We start from the raw sequence: 18638 nt of genomic DNA, 5'->3' as shown, positions 1-18638 counted from the left end.
CACCCCCATTTCTACAGTTGGTATAGTAACAGCTGCATTCAAATTGCTGTAACCTGTGTTCTGAGAAACTGCCTTACAAATTATCTGCAATTATATAGAGCTGAGTATATATTTTTTTGGTTATAGAGTCTGTTAATTGTTGCTTAGATCTCTGTTGAAACTGTTGTCTCACTGTTCTGAGAGACTGATTGGCAAATATACAGAGCTGAGAATATTTTTGGGGGTTTTAAAGTTTGTACTGTTAGTTGTTGCTTAGATCTCTTTTGAAACTGTTTTGTCCCACCCTCCCTATTTTTGATTTGTCGTTTAAATTTGGTGGCTTTTGCAGTTGCCCGCCCCACTGTAGATTTGATCAGGGACTCTCCCCCAGTCCCATCTCTTTACCACATTCTACCTAATAAACTCTTTCTGCACTTGCTTTTAGTCCTTTTTAATTTAATTGCATTTTTTAAACTGTGTTTGGTCTAATATTGCTGCATACTCAAGTGTGCTAGCTTGCACTGCATGTGAATTGTTTTACTACTGTTTTTGCTACTTTTCTGTAAAAAAAAAAAAAAACTGTAAGCCTGTTTCCTACCTTTCCTGTAACTAGTGTTCCAGATACAGATTTGCTGTATCCAGGACTGTATGTAAGCTTCTGAGCCCCCCAAGCATTTCTGTGTTGGAGGGAAGCCTTCTAGCTTATCAGTGGGAGTGGTAAGCACTAGGTAACCTGTCTACCACATAAGGAGTGGTTCCGGCCCAGAAATTGTAGTTATTGGCCGTTTGGGCAATCTTCCATCTCTCTCAACTTTCTGATTTGAAAGCCTGCATGTGCACTTGTTTCTGCCCTGTAACTCGTCTAGTGCAGATACAGATTCTTAGTTTTAGCACTTAAATTTGCTTATTCATGCTCAGCACTTGTTCAGAATTTGTAAGCGCTAAATAAGCTATTAATTACTATAGCACTCAATCTTCCTCATTACCTAGAGGAAAACAGTTTGTGTACTTATTTTTCTCACTTGCTTAGAGAAAAACAGCTCTTGTACTCACTTTCCTCACTTATCTAGAGGAAAATAGTTTTTTATTGAGGCATGTCCAAGGGTCAGCTCCCAGTGTTCTCTCCTGTCTATCTGATGAATCTGGGCATCTTGAGTCAATGTAGAAATTGCCTCATGTACACAGAAAACACTCTCCTCCTACCACCTAACACTACAACCCGTGAGAGATGCACTTATCTAGCCAAACTGGAGGTAAAGCTCTTTCCAACCAAGACTGAACTTGACAGTCATGAGGAGAAGGTAAACATTTGCACCACACCACACTCATCACAGTCTCACTAAATCTACACCACCAAAACCCACACATAACACAAAAACATTTGCGGAGGCTCTCAATAATAATCTGTCTAAGAAACAGAGACCTCCAAAGCAGAAACACAAGCAACCTCCATCCCCCAACACAACCCAAATGACACATAGCCCACAGACTCAGTGTGCCACTCAACCACAGCCAATAAGGCAAAACAACGTACCCAACCACACTAGTCATAGGTGACTCTATAGTCAGGCACACTGATGTTCCACTCACCAGGCTAAACAAGGAGAAGGTTACTGTCAGCTGCCTGTTAGGTTGCAGGATCCGCCACATAACCCACGCACTCAGGTCACTCCACAAGTACAAATATGACTCTGTCATTGTCCATGTTGGTGTGAATGACCTGAGACGTACCTCCGTGGACTACATGAAAAGAGACATGGAAGAGCTCTCCGATCTTGTAGCCCAGGCAGGTATGACCCTAGCACTGAGTAGAATTCTGCCATCGCCCAGAATGAGACCACAGTACAAGGACAAAATGAATGACTTCAACAATTGGCTAAGCTTCTGGTGTCATTCTAAGGGGATCCAGTATCTGTCTGCTTGGGATGACATGGTCAACAGACCACAATGCTTTGCAACAGATGGCCTGCACCTGTCGCCCCTGGGAATCTGGATACTGGCTAAGGCTCTTGCTGCCCCTATAGTGCCTGTTTAGGCAGGGTTCAAATAACAAATTTACCACCATAACAGGAATAGGCAAGCAAAAACTGAGGGTAATGCTACTCAATGCTAGAAGTCTAAATCTCAAAATGCACTCACTCAAGGCACTCCTTAAAATGGAGAACATCAATATCTGTGCAGTGGCTGAGACCTGGTTCAAGGCTCCAGAGAGCACCCCTGCACTACCAGGCTATAACTCATACCACACTTTTCGGCCATGTAACCTGGACCGAAACACCAAAGGTGGAGGTGTGTCCATATTCATTAAGGATATCCACACCTCCAGGCTAGTTGCTCAGCATAATGCATCCGAGGTTATCCAAGTGCAACTAACTCTGGGCAAAACTGCAATCCAAATTGTAGCTTGCTACATATCCCCCACCATGCCCCAGGATTCCCACTCCTCTTTTCTTGATGTACTGGAAAATATTAAGGTTCAACTAAACACCCTAATAATGGGCGACTTCAACTACCCCACCATTAATTGGGAAAACTACTTGTGTACCAACTCCTTAGCTCAACACTTTTGGGAATTCATAAGCTCCAATGCCCTAGATCAACTTATCCACACCCCCACCAGGGGCAACAATATCCCTTGATATCCACATCCCGCCCCCACCCCCCATTAAGGAAACCACAGTAAAAAATTTCTCCAATGCCAACTTCATGCTTATTAAGACAGAAGTGGTGAACTTCATGACACCCATGCAGATGGACAATACAGTTACAACTGCTGAATCCTACACAAATGCACTCTATAAGCACTTACACGAGTGCATGGATCGTGCTATCCCAAACAAAACCAAGACGCTATCCTCCAAAAAAAGGAAGCCAATCTGGTGGTACCCTGCCATAAACAAACTGTACAGCAGAGGGAAGAAACTGTTGCAAAAGAGAGTAAAATCCCATGAGTGGAGGAGCTCCCTGGTCAGCCTCAGTAAGAAGCTGAGATCCCTTATAAGATTCTCCAAAGCTAGCTACGAAAACAAAATTGCCAGTAAATCCAAGGACAACCACAAAGCATTCTATAGCTATGTCAAGAATCTAGATGGCAACACCCAGATCTGGTCTGAGTTACAGCACAAAGGCACGAAAATTACAGAACCAACTGATATTGCCAACATCCTGGCAGATAGGTTCAGTGCTAACTTTACCCCCCTCTCACCACCTAAAGGGTCCATATCTATACAGGAAGAATGCAGAGTCCCTGTAATCACAACTATGCAGGTAAAAGCTGCACTCTCTAAAGCCAAAAACACAGCATCCATGGGACCGGACAACATCCCAGGCTGCGTTTTACACAAACGTCAGAACGAACTGGCTCCCCACTCAAGCACCATGTTCAATAATAGCCTTGCATCAGGCTTTGTGCCCACTGAATGGCGCACAGCAACAGTTATCTCACTCCACAAAGGGGGAGCCACCACTGATCCCGGGAACTATCGACCTATTAGCCTGACCAGCCTGGTCTGCAAGGCCATGAGCCGTGTCATCATGGAACTTATAAACAAAGACATTGGTAACCTCCAAACTCTGGATCCCAACCAGTTTGGGTTTGTGAAAGGCAGATCATGCCTCCTGAACCTGATCGACTTGTTTGAGGCAGTCACCAAAGCCGTGGATGAGGGTAAGGTGGTTCACACAGCCTATCTTGACCTTGCCAAGGCTTTCGACTCCATCCCCCCATTCTGGAATTATAGCTAAACTCACTAAACTAGGTATAAATCTCTAAGTCACAAGATGGGTTGCCAGCTGGGTCACTGACAGAACCCACACTGTAAATCTTGCAGACTCCAAATCTGACCTCAAAGCAGTGACAAGTGGAGTACCACAGGGTTCCGTCCTGGGACCTCTCCTGTTTGGTATCTACTTCTCTGAAGTACAGGCTACTGGTGACTGCAAACTAGGTGCCATAGTCAAGTCCCCAAATGATGTGGACATCCTACAGAAGGGCCACACTGAGACAGATGCCTGTTGTCAGAGCCATGGCCTCAAGCTCAATGCCAAAAAGTGCAGTGTCATCCCCTTTGGTAAAAACTCTGTACCCATGAACTACCACATAGGCAGCAATATACTTAACACCGAATGCGTGATAAGAGACCTTGGGAGCCAGGTGGATAGTAGTCTCTCCTTTGATAGTCACATTGCCACAGTAGTCAGGAAGTCCTTCTACGTGGCACACCTCATCATAAAAGAGTTCTCATCCAGGAAAAGAGAGGTCATTGTTCCCCTCTACTCGTCACTCATTAGACCCATTATAGAGTACAATGCCCCTTTTGGAATGTACCTCACAAGACATCTGCAGCAGCTGGAAAGACCACAGAAGTACCTCACAAAGAGGATTACTGGCCTCAAACAAATGCCCTACACTGACCGCCTCAAAAAACTCCAGCTTTACTCCGTGGCATATCGCCTAGTCCGAGGTGATCTCTACCTAACATATAAAGCTATGTCAAACCCAGAGCTGTTGGACGTGCTACATCTAAAGAAATCCCAATCCCTCCGAGCTCTAGGGATCTAAACCTTGTCACCACAATAAACAGGACATGCTGGAGGGATAGATTCCTGTCCTAGAGACTTCCTATACTCTGGAACAAGCTACCCATGTATGTCAAGCAAAGTTCTTCATTAGCACTCTTCAAGAAAAATCTTGATGAGTGGATGGGAAATAGGAAATACACCCTGGGGATCACTTCTGTGTCTGCTGGACAGTGGCACAGGAAAATAACTTTCTTGGGTGGCGTAAGCTATGGAACCTTGCTGGCTAGGCTTATGTAGGCCCTTGGGCTGTTAGCCTAGTACCTACCTATAAACCTAAAGGAAAAGATATTTACTGCTGCTTATGCTATCTGTTTTAATGTGTTTGTATTTTAGTTTGTTCATCAAACTGCTGTCAGTGATTTTGCTGGAAAAATTATAATAATAGTTTTAAATTAAGCCCACATCTATGTGATTATTGTAAAAGTAAGGATCATAGAAAGTTACTAGGCTATTGGCCCAGAGGCCCTTATAAGCCTAGCCAAGAGTTTAGCCCATGTTTATACAAGTCCGCACGCAAAGCCCCTGTCCAGCAGGGACACAGGTGGGATCCCAGTGGTGTATTTTCTGTTTCCCATCCAGTTATCCAGCTTGTGCTGCTCTGCTTAATGTGGAGAGGGAGTCTTTTCCAAAGATGGGGAAGTCTCTGGGACACAAATCTTTCCCACCAACAAACCCTACTGATGTCACAGACCAGGCTGAGGTTGCATGTGTGGGTTACTGGAGTGGAGCATGACTTGCGAATATCCAGCAGTCCCATCAAGGCAGAGTCTGAGATTGCTTTGTATGCCAGACAGAGGTCACGTCTGAGGAGTCTGTATGAAACTGAGTAGAGGGACAGGGCTTTTAGACTATCTGTGTAGGGTAGATGTTTGAGGCCTTGGATTCTTCTGGTGAGGAACCTCTGTGGTCTCTCCAGCTGCTGCATGTGTTTTGTGAGGTACATGCCGAAGGGAGCACTGTAGTCAATAATTGGCCTTATAAGGGAAGAATACATGGATGTTATGACCTCCTTGTCCTTGAATGAGATACCCTTGCTTATAAGGTGCCCCATATAGAAAGCTTTCTGTGCAACAGAAGCAACATGGTGGTCAAAAGCCAGTTTGCTATCAACCTGGGTGCCCAAATCCCTCGTGACTGATTGCGTGCTTAGGATGTTAATTAATGTGATATATATATATGTGTGTGTGTGTGTGTGTGTGTGTGTGTGTGTGTGTGTGTAGTTTTTTTAACGTCTATGCAAAATCCTGAACAGCTTCTGGGACTTTTCATTTTTTGCTTACCTCTTTCGTAGTAGCTATAAACATTCAACAATTTTTAGTTTAAGTGCAGACCCTCTCCCATGTTCTTCCTGAGGTGTCAAAACTAACACTGTAATCCAGGAACTGTCAACTGACCATTCTTACTTGTACTTCAAAGAACTTTTAACAGACATTTAAACTACTTTGCTATTCACCAACTTCTGTAGTAGAAAGGTATATTTTATCTTGAATACTGGGAAAATATGCTGTACTTAGTTTCATAGTTTAGTACTAGGCTATCTGCCCTGGGGCATTTGTAAGCCTAGCCATAGTGATGTGGCTTTTGCCACCCCATGAAATGGTACAAAAATGTACAGAATAAATTTTGAATACTGTGCCTTTGTCTAGTAGTGACACAATGATGGTCCCCTTATATAATAGAATTAGTTTACTGTGCCCCTGCCTAGCAGTGACACAGATGTGACCCCTGGGGTAAACTTACGATCTCCCATCCACTCATCAAGATTTCTCTTGAAGAGAGTCAGTGAGGGGCTCTGCCTAATATGAACTGGGATCTTGTTCCAAAGCATGGGAAGCCTCTGGGTTATGAATCTATCCCTCCAGCATGTCCTATTCATACTTGTGCCGAGGTTTAAGTCTTTAGCTCTCGTGGTCCTGATGGATTTGGATTTTTTGAGGTGGAGCATGTCCATCAGATCCTGATTGGACATGGCCTTGTACGTCAGGCAGAGATCACCTCTGAGCAGGTGGTATGCTACTGAATAGAGCTGAAGTTTCTTTAGTCTGGCAGAATAAGACATATGTTGGAGACCCTTGATCCTCTTGGTGAGGTACTTTTGTGGTCTCTCCAGCTGTTGCAAATGCCGGGTGAGGTACATACCAAATGGGGCATTGTAGTCAATCATGGGTCTGATGAGGGATGAGTATAGGGGTACAATGACATCCTTGGATCTGGATGTGAATCTCTTCATGATGAGGTGTGCAAGGTAGAATGTTTTCTAACCACTTTGGCAACGTGGGTGTCAAATGAGAGGTCACTGTCGACTTGGGTCCCTAGGTCTGTGATTACTTTTTCCGTATTCAGTGGGTTGCTGTCTATGTGATAATTTGTGGGTACTTTGTTTTTCCCAAAGGGGATGACTATACATTTTTTGGCATTTAGTTTAAGGCCGTGACTCCGGCACCAGTTGTCCGTTTCTGTGAGGCCTTTTTGTAGGATGCATGTGTCTGCTGGTGTATCAACTATGGCGCCTAGTTTGCAGTCATCTGTGAACTTTGTCAGCCACAACCCTCCCATGTTTGCTTTAACATCTGAGAAATAAATGCCGAACAAGAGGGGTTCCAGGACAGATCCCTGTGGGACACCACTTGTGACTGGCTTTGAGTCTGACATTGCTCCAGCGATTTTAACTTTATGGGTTCTGTCCTTTAGCCAGTTTGCAACCCATCTAGTGACATAAGGGTTTACGTTTAAGCTGTTGAGCTTATCTATGATGCCTGAATGGGGTATTGTGTCGAAGGCCTTAGCCAAGTCCAGGTAGGCTGTATGGACTGCTTTGCCCTCATCAATGGCTCTAGTGACTGTTTTGAAAAAGTCAACCAGGTTCAAAAGGCAGATCTGCCCTTTACAAAGCCGCATGCAGCACAGAACAAATATGTCAGACTTTCTGTTCTTGAATTTGTTTAATGACATTTTTTTCTTTTTCTACTGAGGCACAAATGTCTTTGTGCATGACATTTTCCCAACTCTGATGTATTGGTAGCTACACCACTGGCTTGTTACACTTTAACATACCAACACTTTATCCAAACCACAATCCTTCAGCATAACAAATTAATATTTTTTCTGTGTTGTGAACGTTGACTGGATTTGTAAGATTATGGCATCCCCCCCAGGGAAATCATCTTTCTTTTTAACACTGGACTGAGTGAGTTGTTACCATGTATTCTATGCATCATTGATCTAGCATTTTTTTTCACATGTCCTATGTGCCCTACCAGCTGGATACTGCGCCATTAAAAAAACGAACCTGGAGCTGCCACCAAACAGGAGATGGCACAAAATTGTATACAGTATGGACATGAATGCAGTATGCACATCTTGGATGAAAATTTACTTTTGAAGAATTTAAAGTGCTGACAATTACACCTACACACAAATTCTTAAATTACACTGACATGTTCTGCCAACACTGATTACAGTGTAACTAATGTTACTGAGTTTTCAAGAGATACAGACTTACACCGAGGTCTCGAGATGTGCTGCCCAGCCACAAGTCTCGACTTTCTCTATTCTCACGCTTCCTTACTGAGCCTCTTTTTGAAAAAGCTCACAAAGTTAACTATGGCCACATGGGAAAACCCTCCAGTAGACTTCTGCCTTGTTCTACATCTAAGTGATGTATTTTATTTTCATTGATCTGTTTTCAGTCTTAAAAGCCTCTGTACGGGGGCGGAATTACTCCTCCTGCTACCTCTCAACTGTCCAGATTTTTGCATCATTTTTTTGGTCTGACCCTCATAAAATTTGTGGTTTTCTGACAAATCATTGAGGACTGAAGTCACTAAACAATGAAAAAAATTTGAGTTTTGGGCTCTTCACGTCCTTCAGAAAATGTATGCTAACACAAATCCTGTTATTCTCACAACCGTCTGAGTTTATAACAGCGATATTTAAAATATGTCCCTAATTTTTGGGGCCTTTGTTTCCAGCATTTTAGGCTTTGTCCAGATTTCTTGTGCTAATATGTAGAGATGTATGCTCGTGCAAAATACCTAGAATCATAAATCTGACAACTCCAAGTGAAGAAAATATCGGTTTATTATACTATCAGTTATGTGTTTCAGGAGAAAGTCGTTCAGCAGATATTTTGTGTCCTTTTCATGAAGAAGCAAAGTAGATATGCTGGCTCTTAATAAGTCGCTGCATTGTTTTGACTCGCTCTCTATTCGGTGAGCTCTGTTCAGTCTCAGCTGTTCACTCGTTCCGAATATAACCCAAAAGACCATGTCATTGCCCTCCACCCATGAGATTTTTGAAGTGGGGCTATAAATCGTGAAGGTTACGCTAATGACTGATAGGAGAACAATAAAGACAAATTAGGTCGTTAATAAAATCCGTGGAATCATACGCAAAGCGTCGAAATTTATCTTTTACATAAACTAGCAAATTCCAATATACATATCTCCTGCTACATTACTTAACGCTCTTAAATTATAACTACACCGTACCCTTCATCTTTACCAAGGAACAATCACCTCAGCATTTATGTGCCCGAAGCCTGCCTCTCACCATTTCGTCACAGTGACGCCTGAGGAGCCTCGCTCTGACGAACAGGTAGTATTGCGACGCCATATTGTGAGCGGAAGCAGTACTGGTGGCGCTAGCTCTAAGACTGAATACGAGGGGGGAACGGGCAAGGCTTTGATTTGGTGGCGGAACTGCAAGTTACTTTCTGTCCTTTTGGCTGCCCTTCACAGTTTTAAAATAGCTGGAAGTAGAGTGAAGATGCCGCTGGCGCAGCTGGCAGATCCTTGGCAGAAGATGACAGTGGACAATGTGGAGAGTGAGGTAGTTATCACTGTTTGCAACTCCCCAAACTCCCTTTGGCTACCGGTACTTGAGAGGAACTGACCTGGCATTGCTAAACGAGCTGCCACGGCTAGCCTTGAACTTGTCGCTTTTGCTGAATGGATGGTGTGACGAGTGTTTAATTGGCAATAAGAAGTTGGCAGTGTTAGATCTGAGACCGTGAAGACTGGCATTGTATTACTAAAACTTTAGGTAGTTAAGGGAGAAGCGGCATGCGGGTCTGTGTTATTGGTGCATCTTGGCTTCTATGCGGAGTGTCACTTGTAATAATACATGAAGGCCAGTTGTAAATATTTTGTATTGGAATAATATTCGCACAGTGATAAACTTTTATTGTGCCTTAATCGGGCATATTACGACAAACTATGTGCTGTAAAAATATGATTTTACATATGTCTGTTTAAGTTTTTAGAAGTTCTAATATTTTCTGTGTGTTTTGAGTTGAGAAGCAGTAGTTTCATGTATTGCTGAATGACATGCTCGTATAGACTTCTATTAATGAAGCGCTCATATGCCTGAGATTTACTGTTTAATAGGACTTTGACAACTACATTCTACCGTACGATATCCATTCTCGGTTTTGATGGTGCAGAGTCAAATGTAAGGCTTCACAAGAACTGTTTTTACATTTGGTTCTTATGTTTATATTCATGGAGCAGTTCTGTCCACTGTATTTACTGTTTGCATGTAGATTAGCTGGTGCACATTTGGTAAGCATTTATTTGGCATGTCGACTCTTAGTTATTTGGTGAGACATTTGACTCCTGTATATAAAAGTATTGCGTCAGGTAGGGTGAGTGGGAACTTTGCCCCTCTCTCTACAGAATGTTGTCAATGTCATATATGCAGAACGTGTACAGAACATTCAAATGTAGCAGTCAGGCTTGCCTGTCAGATGTCACTGGATATAGGCCCATGTGTCTGTAGTCACTAACATCATGTTTGTGTACCAGATCTCTCACTGAATGTCAGGTGGGCTGAACAGCTTTCTGGTTGCAGGAATTTACATAATGTATTTTCTGATGTTTATGATGGCCCATCCATAGTTGAGGTTAAAAAGTGCTACAGATGATGGGTTGATATCCTTTAAGTTAGGTTGGTGCTCTGTATTTATGCATGAATTTGTTATGTGACATACTGTTATTACATAATTCTTTGATTGTATTTTGTTAATGGCAAAATACAGTAATGATACATGTAATCTCTTTAATTAATTTTTTTCTCATATTTTTGAGATGTATTAACTGCATGAATATAATCCCTCCTAAACAGGCCTCTTTCCTTGACTGATTTCCATTGACATGTTTTTTTTTTCCCCAGATTTGTAAAAATGGGAAAAAAAGGTTGAGGATGGATGGATGGATTTGGAAATCAGAAAATGATGTCAAAGTTGATCAATGACTGTAAATAGAAACATGTTGCCAATTGGTCACTTGAGTATGTCATAGCTGAATTTTCACTTTTTGATAGAGAACAGAACCAAATCTAAATTGAGCTATACTTTTATATCTGTAAAATGTATTTGGTCATAAAATGCTTTTTACTGTTCTATCAGAAGCACTTTGATGCATAAGGGAACATTATTATTGATTTGTTTTGTTAATTGAGTGCATCAGGCATTAATATGTCTTTTTCTGGCTTGACCTGGAGGAGTGCAAAGTAACAGTGCATTGTCATTGTCGAATCTAAGAATTCAAAAGCATAAAAATGATAGCGTTAATGGTGCAAAAACATAGTGGAAGAGTCCATGAGAGTGTATAAATATGCAAGTTGAGAGGTATGTACTCCCAGTGCCATAGCATGCTCTTTCATAATCTTTTCAAGTCACTAATTTTACTAGGGGGTGGGGCAAAAATGTTAGGCAAAATCAGGGACAATTAAAACACATGTTTATAGCCACACTTATCCTGTCAGTGTTAGTTTACTTCACTGAATTACATGTAGCTGGATTGAGCAGTACCTATAAGGTAGTTATTGGTGAGCATAAGTTTAGTTTTTTGTTGTACAGTTGATGCTTAGCTTTGGAAACAAAAGGTTTAAATTACATCTTGCTTCTCTTGCTAAGTATTAATTTTATTGTAATGGCAGCAAGTCTTGAAATAACTTTAATACAGTGGTATTGCCTTTTGGATCTCATTAGTGAAATAGTGTTAATGTAACAGGTTATAATACGCTTTTTTATATTTGCTTAGTAAAGCATTTTTTAAATATTTGCTTAGTGTTGTTTAAGGGTATGTTAATGTTACATTATTAGCCGTCTTCAAGAGAAGTCTTGATGAGTGGATGGGCAATAGGAAGTTCACCCCAGGGATCACTTCAGTGGCCTTGCTTGATAGTGGCACTGGGAACTAACTTTGGCCAGCATGATGCCAGGGAATCCTCTTGGGATAGACTTATATAGGCTCAAGAGCCATTAGCCTAGTACATATTTATGAACCTGTAATGAAAACGGATTTAGAAGTTGCACATAGGAAGCAGTATTAGTAATATGCATGCAGGTGCATTGCATAATTGGTAAAATACAAAGTTTAAATGTTAAATGCAGAAGTAAGAAATACAGTAGAAATGTATTGACAAGGGCATTCAATAAAAATATTTAGATCAGTTAATTCCCAGAAAAGAAGATCTGGAAAAGTACCATTAGCTAGCTACCTAGATGTGATGCGGAGTCGCACCAAGGGGTAGGTTAGGATCTAAAAATGTATACTAAAACAAAGGTATAAGAGTTATGAAAAGCTTGAATAAAATAGATTGAGACTGAAGGATATGGCAGTTGATGCAGAGCATTATATAGCCCATTAGAGATATAGTGCAAAAATAGAGAATTTGTTGACAAAAAGGATTATTTAACATACATAGTCTGACCATTGTGTATGGAACATATGCAGTTTTTTGTAAGTAGCATCTTGCATACTTCACGTTGCTAGAATTGCTTAATGTACATGTCATGTTTTTTTTTTTTTTTTCCTCACAGTTGTAGGAAACTCGTAGTGCATATATCAGCAAGTTGACATCTGTTTGTCAACATACTTTGGTTGACAAAACAAATGGTCAACAGTTGTGTGAGATCACACAATCCCAGTTGCTGGAGAATATGCCCTTTTCATGGTGTTGTCATGTCAGTGTAACAATATGTAATTAGCGGAGAGTGAGGGGGTGCACCTATTGCAAAAAACACTGTTAAAGTTGCATGCTCAGAGGTTATGTTTCTGAGTGTGCTCAGTGGATTATTGTTTTAATTATATTGTATCAATATTAAGGATATTGAAGTTTAGGTGTTTTCTTATTTTTAAAGTACACTCATATATGGAAGCACTTAATTAAATTGACAGTCTTCGTAGGTTTATAGGAGGTTACTAGGTTAATGGCCCTAGAGCCCTTACAAGCCTAGCCAAGTTCAACCCTAGTTCTCTTAATGGTCTACAGATATGGGCTGTGTTATAAGTGGATGTAAATCAGCACCGACTGCCCCTATCCAAGTGGGACATGGATGAATTTGCGGTTTCCTATCCAATTGTCCAAGTTATGGTTACAAAGGGTTAATGAGGGGCTTTGTTTAATCTGTATTAGAAGTTTATTCCAAAGGAGAGGCAACCTCTGGGAGATGTTTCTGTCTCTCTAGCAAGTCCTGTTGATGTACATGCTAGGTTAAGGTCCCTAGTGGGAGTGAATTGTTTACCATTTGACTTACAAATGTGCAGCATTTCATTAAGGTAGGATCAGAGGTTGCTCTGTATGCAAGGCACAGGTCGTGCCTGAGTAGTCTATATGATACCGAGTATAGTGACAGTGATTTCAGTCTGTCCACATAAGACATATGCTGAATACCCTGAATTTTCTTTGTGAGGAATTTTGAGGTCTCGCCAATTGCTGTCTGTGCCTGTTTAGGTACATACCAAAGGGAGCATTATGCTCTTATTGGCTTGATGAGGGAATAGTACAGGGAAGTTATAACCTCTTTTGTTCTGGAAGCTATGCCCTTGTTTAAAAGGTGAGCAACATAGAAGGCCTTCCTTACCACCGTGGAGACATGGTGATCAAAAGTAAGGTTGCTGTCAACCTGTGTGCCCAGATCTCTCACCACTGATTTAGCATGTTATTAATATGGTTATCTGCAGAGACATCCCTTTGCCAAATGAGATGATAATGCATTTTTTTGCATTGAGCTGATGACCATGACATTTGCACCAATCACTAGTTTGCATAAGTCAGCCACAAGATCTTTTGTTTTTGTCTGTACTTCTGAGTAGTAGGTTCCAAACAGTAGAGGCCCCAGCACTGATATCTGTGGAACACCGCTGGTGGAGATGACTGTATTTGTCCTGTCAGTGAGCCAGTTTGCAACCCACCTGACAGTTTATGGGTTGACCCCCAGCTGGGTGAGTTTTTCAATGATGCCTGAGTGGGGGATTGTGTCAAAGAGTATGGCCAAGTCTAGGTAGGCCATATGCACAGATTTGCCTTCGCCCAGGGCTTTGGTACCAGTCTTGTGACAGACTGTGTTTTTGGTCTTGGAGAGAGCGGTTAAGACCTACTCTTTAGAGATGTTAGATGGAGAATAGCAATATCTTGGGGTATATGAGGCGGGGACAAGGGGGAGAAGCTTTCACTGAACCTGTCCACTAACAGGTTGGCTGTTTCTGCTGGCTCAGTATATGTGGCACCATTTACTACTAATTCAGCGCAAATCTGGGCTTTTCTTTATGGTTTAGGATCTAGCTAAAGAATGGCTTGTGGTTATTGTTAGGGAAGCTAATCTAGATTTGTAGTTAACTTTAGAGGACTTTACAAGATGTCTTATTTGCTTGTTCAAGCTGGGAAGGGTGTGCTTCCAGTTAGGAGATCATTCCTTCTTGTTCTTGGACAGCAATTTTTTCCTCTTGTTATATAACCTGTTTATGGTTGATGTCCTCCAGACAGGCGTGCTTTTTCTTGAGGATCTTGCTGTGGTCCTGTCAACAACGGGTGAGTCAGTACAGTTGTATAAATGTGTATACAATGCATTGGTGTATATCCCAGTGCAGGTGTCCTTGCTGTCAGTGGGGTCAGGAGTTTTTTAGTCTAATTTCTTCTTGGGGGTGGGGTGGGGTCTGATACTGTTGTTACTTTGAAATGCACTGATTTATGATCCAAGTTCACCAGGAAGGGTTGCACAGTTGTGCTGGTGCACCGTTTTACCATGTTGGTGAGTTTCAAGTCTAGAATGTTTGGGCTTCTTGTGGGGGTGCCAGCTGTCCTGGGTAAAATCATCCATAACTAGGGTGTTTGGTTGTATTTTGAGTGACTCAAGTAGATCCAAGTAGGCCGTGTGGATATCCTGGTTCATGGAGGGTGAGTTGTAACTGACAACTTGAAGGGGAGGTTTCGTATAGTTATTTGCACATGGAGTTAACTGTAGGGAATCATTCTTTTGAACCAATCTGAAAGTGTATTTATCTTTTCGTATCAATACTCCCCCTCCTTTTAGTTTTCATCTGAATGTATGGAAGGCATTATATCCAGCTGTGGCCAGGGTGCTGTCCATGGTCTTGAACCAGGACCAGGTCTCTGTGACTGCACAGATGTCCGCATCCTACAAGGCGAGGATTGCTTCCAGTGAGTGCATTTTTCAGATTTAGACTCCTAGCATTTAGCAGCATAACCTCAAGGTTGTTTTTTGATGATATTTTTACGACGGGGAATTTTGTTTTTGTAACATTGCCTAAAAAAGGCACTGTGAGGAGGCAAGAGCCTTAGCCAGTAGCTGAAAGCCCAGAGGTGACAGATGGAGACCATCTATGCAAAGCATCATGGTCTGTCAAGCATATCATCCCAGACTGACTGTTACTGGATCCCCTTAGAATGACACTAGAAACTGACTACAACAATTGGCTTAATCATTTTTTTGTATATATTGAGGCATCATCCTAGGTGAAGGTAGAGTGCTGTTTAAGGCTAGGGATATTCTCGACTGGGATACATAATCAGAGAGCTCAGTCATGTCTCTTCATATAGTCCATTGAAGTACATCGCAAGTCATTTACGCCAATATGAACTATGACAAAGTTGTAACAGTACCTGTTGTTGAGAGACTTGAGTGTATGTGTGATGTGGCAGATCCTGGCACCTGACTGACAGCTGACTGTGACCTTTTCCTTATCCAGCCTGGTGAGTGGGACATCTGTGTGTCTCACAATGGAGTCACCTATGATTAAAACATTTCATTTTTGTTTTGCCTTGGGGGGGTGTTTGGGGAGACACTGGTGCGTGTGTTTGTATGTGTACTTTGTGATTTGCTGGGAATGTATTAAGTGGAGTGTGTTCATGTTTGGGAGGTATCTGTGTAGGTTTAGGTGTTGTGCAAGAGGTGGTGTGTGTGAGCCAACAACCTGCTTAGTATCTGATTTATTGATTTGTGAGCAAGAGAGCCTAGACTCTAGATTCTTAATATAGAAGCATCTCACATATTGAATATGGGTGAATTAGGAGAAGTGGGTTGTCGGTGTACATGAGGCATTTGCTACATTGACTCAGGATGCCCATGTCGATCAGGTTGGCTGGAGAAATGGTGGGAAATTGTCCATTAATGATGCTAGCTGAAGTACTGCAATCAGTACCGTGGAGGGTTAGGGACAAGAAAAAATTCTAAACTGCAAGGGATTTAATGGTAAGACATGTGTGAAGAACCTCAGAGGCTCAGTTGAGTGTTTAACCAGGCAGTGAAGCACAACAGCGAGAAACCTCTGATGGAGCACAAGCAGTTGACTAAGAGTTTGTGTCTATAACCACCAGTGGTATCCTCCACTACGTGGTAATGCTCAGTTATGCTGGTAGTGTACATCACAGAAACACCAGCTAATGCAGGCAACAAGTAACAATGAAATTAAACTGATTTCAAAACACTGTGACCAGTAGTAGCACACTAGACTGGGCCCTGGACCAACAATCACCACTCAGGTCCTTAGCTACACTCTACTCTTACTAGGGTGTTGGGGGAGGCCCTCTTTTGTGGAGGAAGTGCTCAGAAACTGTAAACAGAGACTGGGTCCAGCGAATCTGAACCATGTCTATGCTAGGCTAAAAGTGCAGTAAGCAGCAAAATACAATACAGTTCAAAAATAACGACACACAGTAAAATTAAAATGCAAGAAGTGCAGATCAAGTAAAAATTATATTTTTTAGTGGCAGGCAGTGGATGCTTCAGATAACACAGGAGATTGATTGTTTGTTGCTAACCTGTGTGCAACTCTGGTCTGCATCTGTTTTGCCAGCACACCGTCGATAAAACAAATGGTTGACTGATGTGCTTGACTGCACAATCCCTGGCTTTTGGGACTATGCCCTTTTCCCATTATTGTGAGATGTCTGTGTTAGAATATAAAATTAGTAGTATAATTAACAGTGGATGGGGATGCAGGGTGTTTGCCCCACCACAGAAGAAGTATGTTTAAAAGTCGCTTGATCCAAGGTTATGTAGTAGTGAGTTTTGCTTTTTTTTTCTGCTGATGTTTAGGATATCAATATTTTGTGTTTTCGTTGTTTTAAAGTTTACTTATGTATATTTTGTGTGTGTGTCTATATGTATGTAAAATTCTCAGAGTGGGGGTGGGGGGAGTTTTTCCTCTAGTCACCTCTGAGGCACCTTAATTAAATTTTCAGATTGTGCCACTTTGTTCTTGTGTAGATCTTTTTCTTTGTATTGCTGGCCTGTTGTAGTTGATTCTTCTGAGGAGATTTAAATATTTTCAATCATGTTCCACCCCCTTTTTCTCCAGGGTGTATTGTATAAATTTGTTTAGTTTTTCTTAATATGTCTTGTGGTGTAGACTCTGCATTGTTTCCATTTTTTTGTGTTGCATGTTTGCAGATCCAGAGACCATATAAACAAAACAACATCAGATCATGCTATGGGGGTATGCAGGGATAATCCTGAGCGTGCGGGAATGCAGGGTAAAGAGGAAGTGCAGGCAGTAGAATGCAGAAACTATTTATTCTCACTCTCTGAAAGTGCTTTTTACAGAGTTGTGGACCTATGGAACTGACTTTACAGAGTAGGTAGAAAGTCTGGGAATCAACAGCAGCATTCAAGGAGGCATGGCACAAGGGAAAAAAGGGTTAAGGGATGCAGTGGAGGTTGAATATTAAGGCATTTAAAAGGGCAGATTTAGGGTTATTCTCGCCCCTGGTCTTGAAGCAGATGCAATGTGAATTTTCCAAAACTGTAATATAGCATGTAATGTGAATTGTCTGAAACTATTTAAAGCACTCCAGATGTGGTCTGACTAGCTGCTTTTATAGAAGATAATATTTTCTTTATTTTCCTTATTGGTAATGAATAGATCTTCCTTTGCCTCCCAGAATTCCTTTCTGTTTTTCTTGTCTACTCAGTTTAGACTGCTCACCTTTTAGATGAGATATATGTATTTATATATATATATATATATATATATATATATATATATATATATATATATAAAAATAATGATCTATACATCTGTTTGTTTACTTTTTTTATTGTTTATTAGGAATTGTTGTCTTTCACTTAAGTGGCCATAAATTTGATTATTCGTTTAGTCTTTTATTATCCTGTCTATTCTGTTTGCTTTGTGATTATCTGTTTCTTTTTATGCACCCCACCTCCTGCAGTGACAAAATTAGCGAATTTGGTTTACATCAAAGAGGACTGATTATATTAGGAAGAAATTCTTTGATATACTGTGTTTCTGTTAGTTGTCTTATTTTGTCCGTCCATTTCTAATCCATGTTTATTTGGTGATCCTTCAATGCATTAATTAATGGTTGTGTACCTAGGACTAGTTTCCCAGCTAGATAACTACAAATATTGATGTTTTGTGTAGAGCTCTTTGTGGCTAGTATCGTGCTAAAGTCTCATTAAGCAACATCTACAGTAAATAATTTTATTAACTATTTGGTGACCCCAGACCAATAACAATAAATCTTTGCTTGACTTGACCTTTCTGCTGGAAGTACATGCTGTATTTAGTGCTGTGACCCACTATCCCAGGTCAGCTAACTGGTTGTTTGTTTATTTTAATTAACCTTGCCTAATTAATATGATTTTAGATAAGTGGAATCGCATCAACTTTCTTCCCAGTCTTTTGCCTTTCCTTGGTCTAGCTGTATTTTTAGAGTGGTTAGTGTGTTATTGGATTCTGTTTTATTACGTTGTCATACTGTGTTTTGTTAGAGTGATTAGTGGGTTACTAGGTACAGTTTTATCAATTTTT

The 18638-nt window shown here is 41.2% G+C and overlaps 1 protein-coding gene across 1 annotated transcript in view; it reads left to right on the top strand.

Moving 5' to 3' along the window:
• Positions 1–9147: 9147 nt before the first annotated feature.
• RPS6KA3 (ribosomal protein S6 kinase A3) overlaps positions 9148–18638 on the top strand; it is a 1945113-nt gene continuing 1935622 nt past the window's right edge. Inside the window, exon 1 of the mRNA XM_044072275.1 lies at positions 9148–9390. Coding sequence (XP_043928210.1) covers positions 9328–9390 — 63 coding nt within the window. The 5' untranslated portion in view covers positions 9148–9327. The remainder of the gene's footprint in view (positions 9391–18638) is intronic.

This window comes from Protopterus annectens, chromosome 5.part0 (genome assembly GCF_019279795.1).
Source record: "Protopterus annectens isolate FY-2018-M chromosome 5.part0, PAN1.0, whole genome shotgun sequence".
Lineage (NCBI taxonomy): Eukaryota > Metazoa > Chordata > Ceratodontiformes > Protopteridae > Protopterus > Protopterus annectens.
Note: the sequence above shows the minus strand (reverse complement) of the source record. Positions and strands in the feature narration are given on the sequence as shown.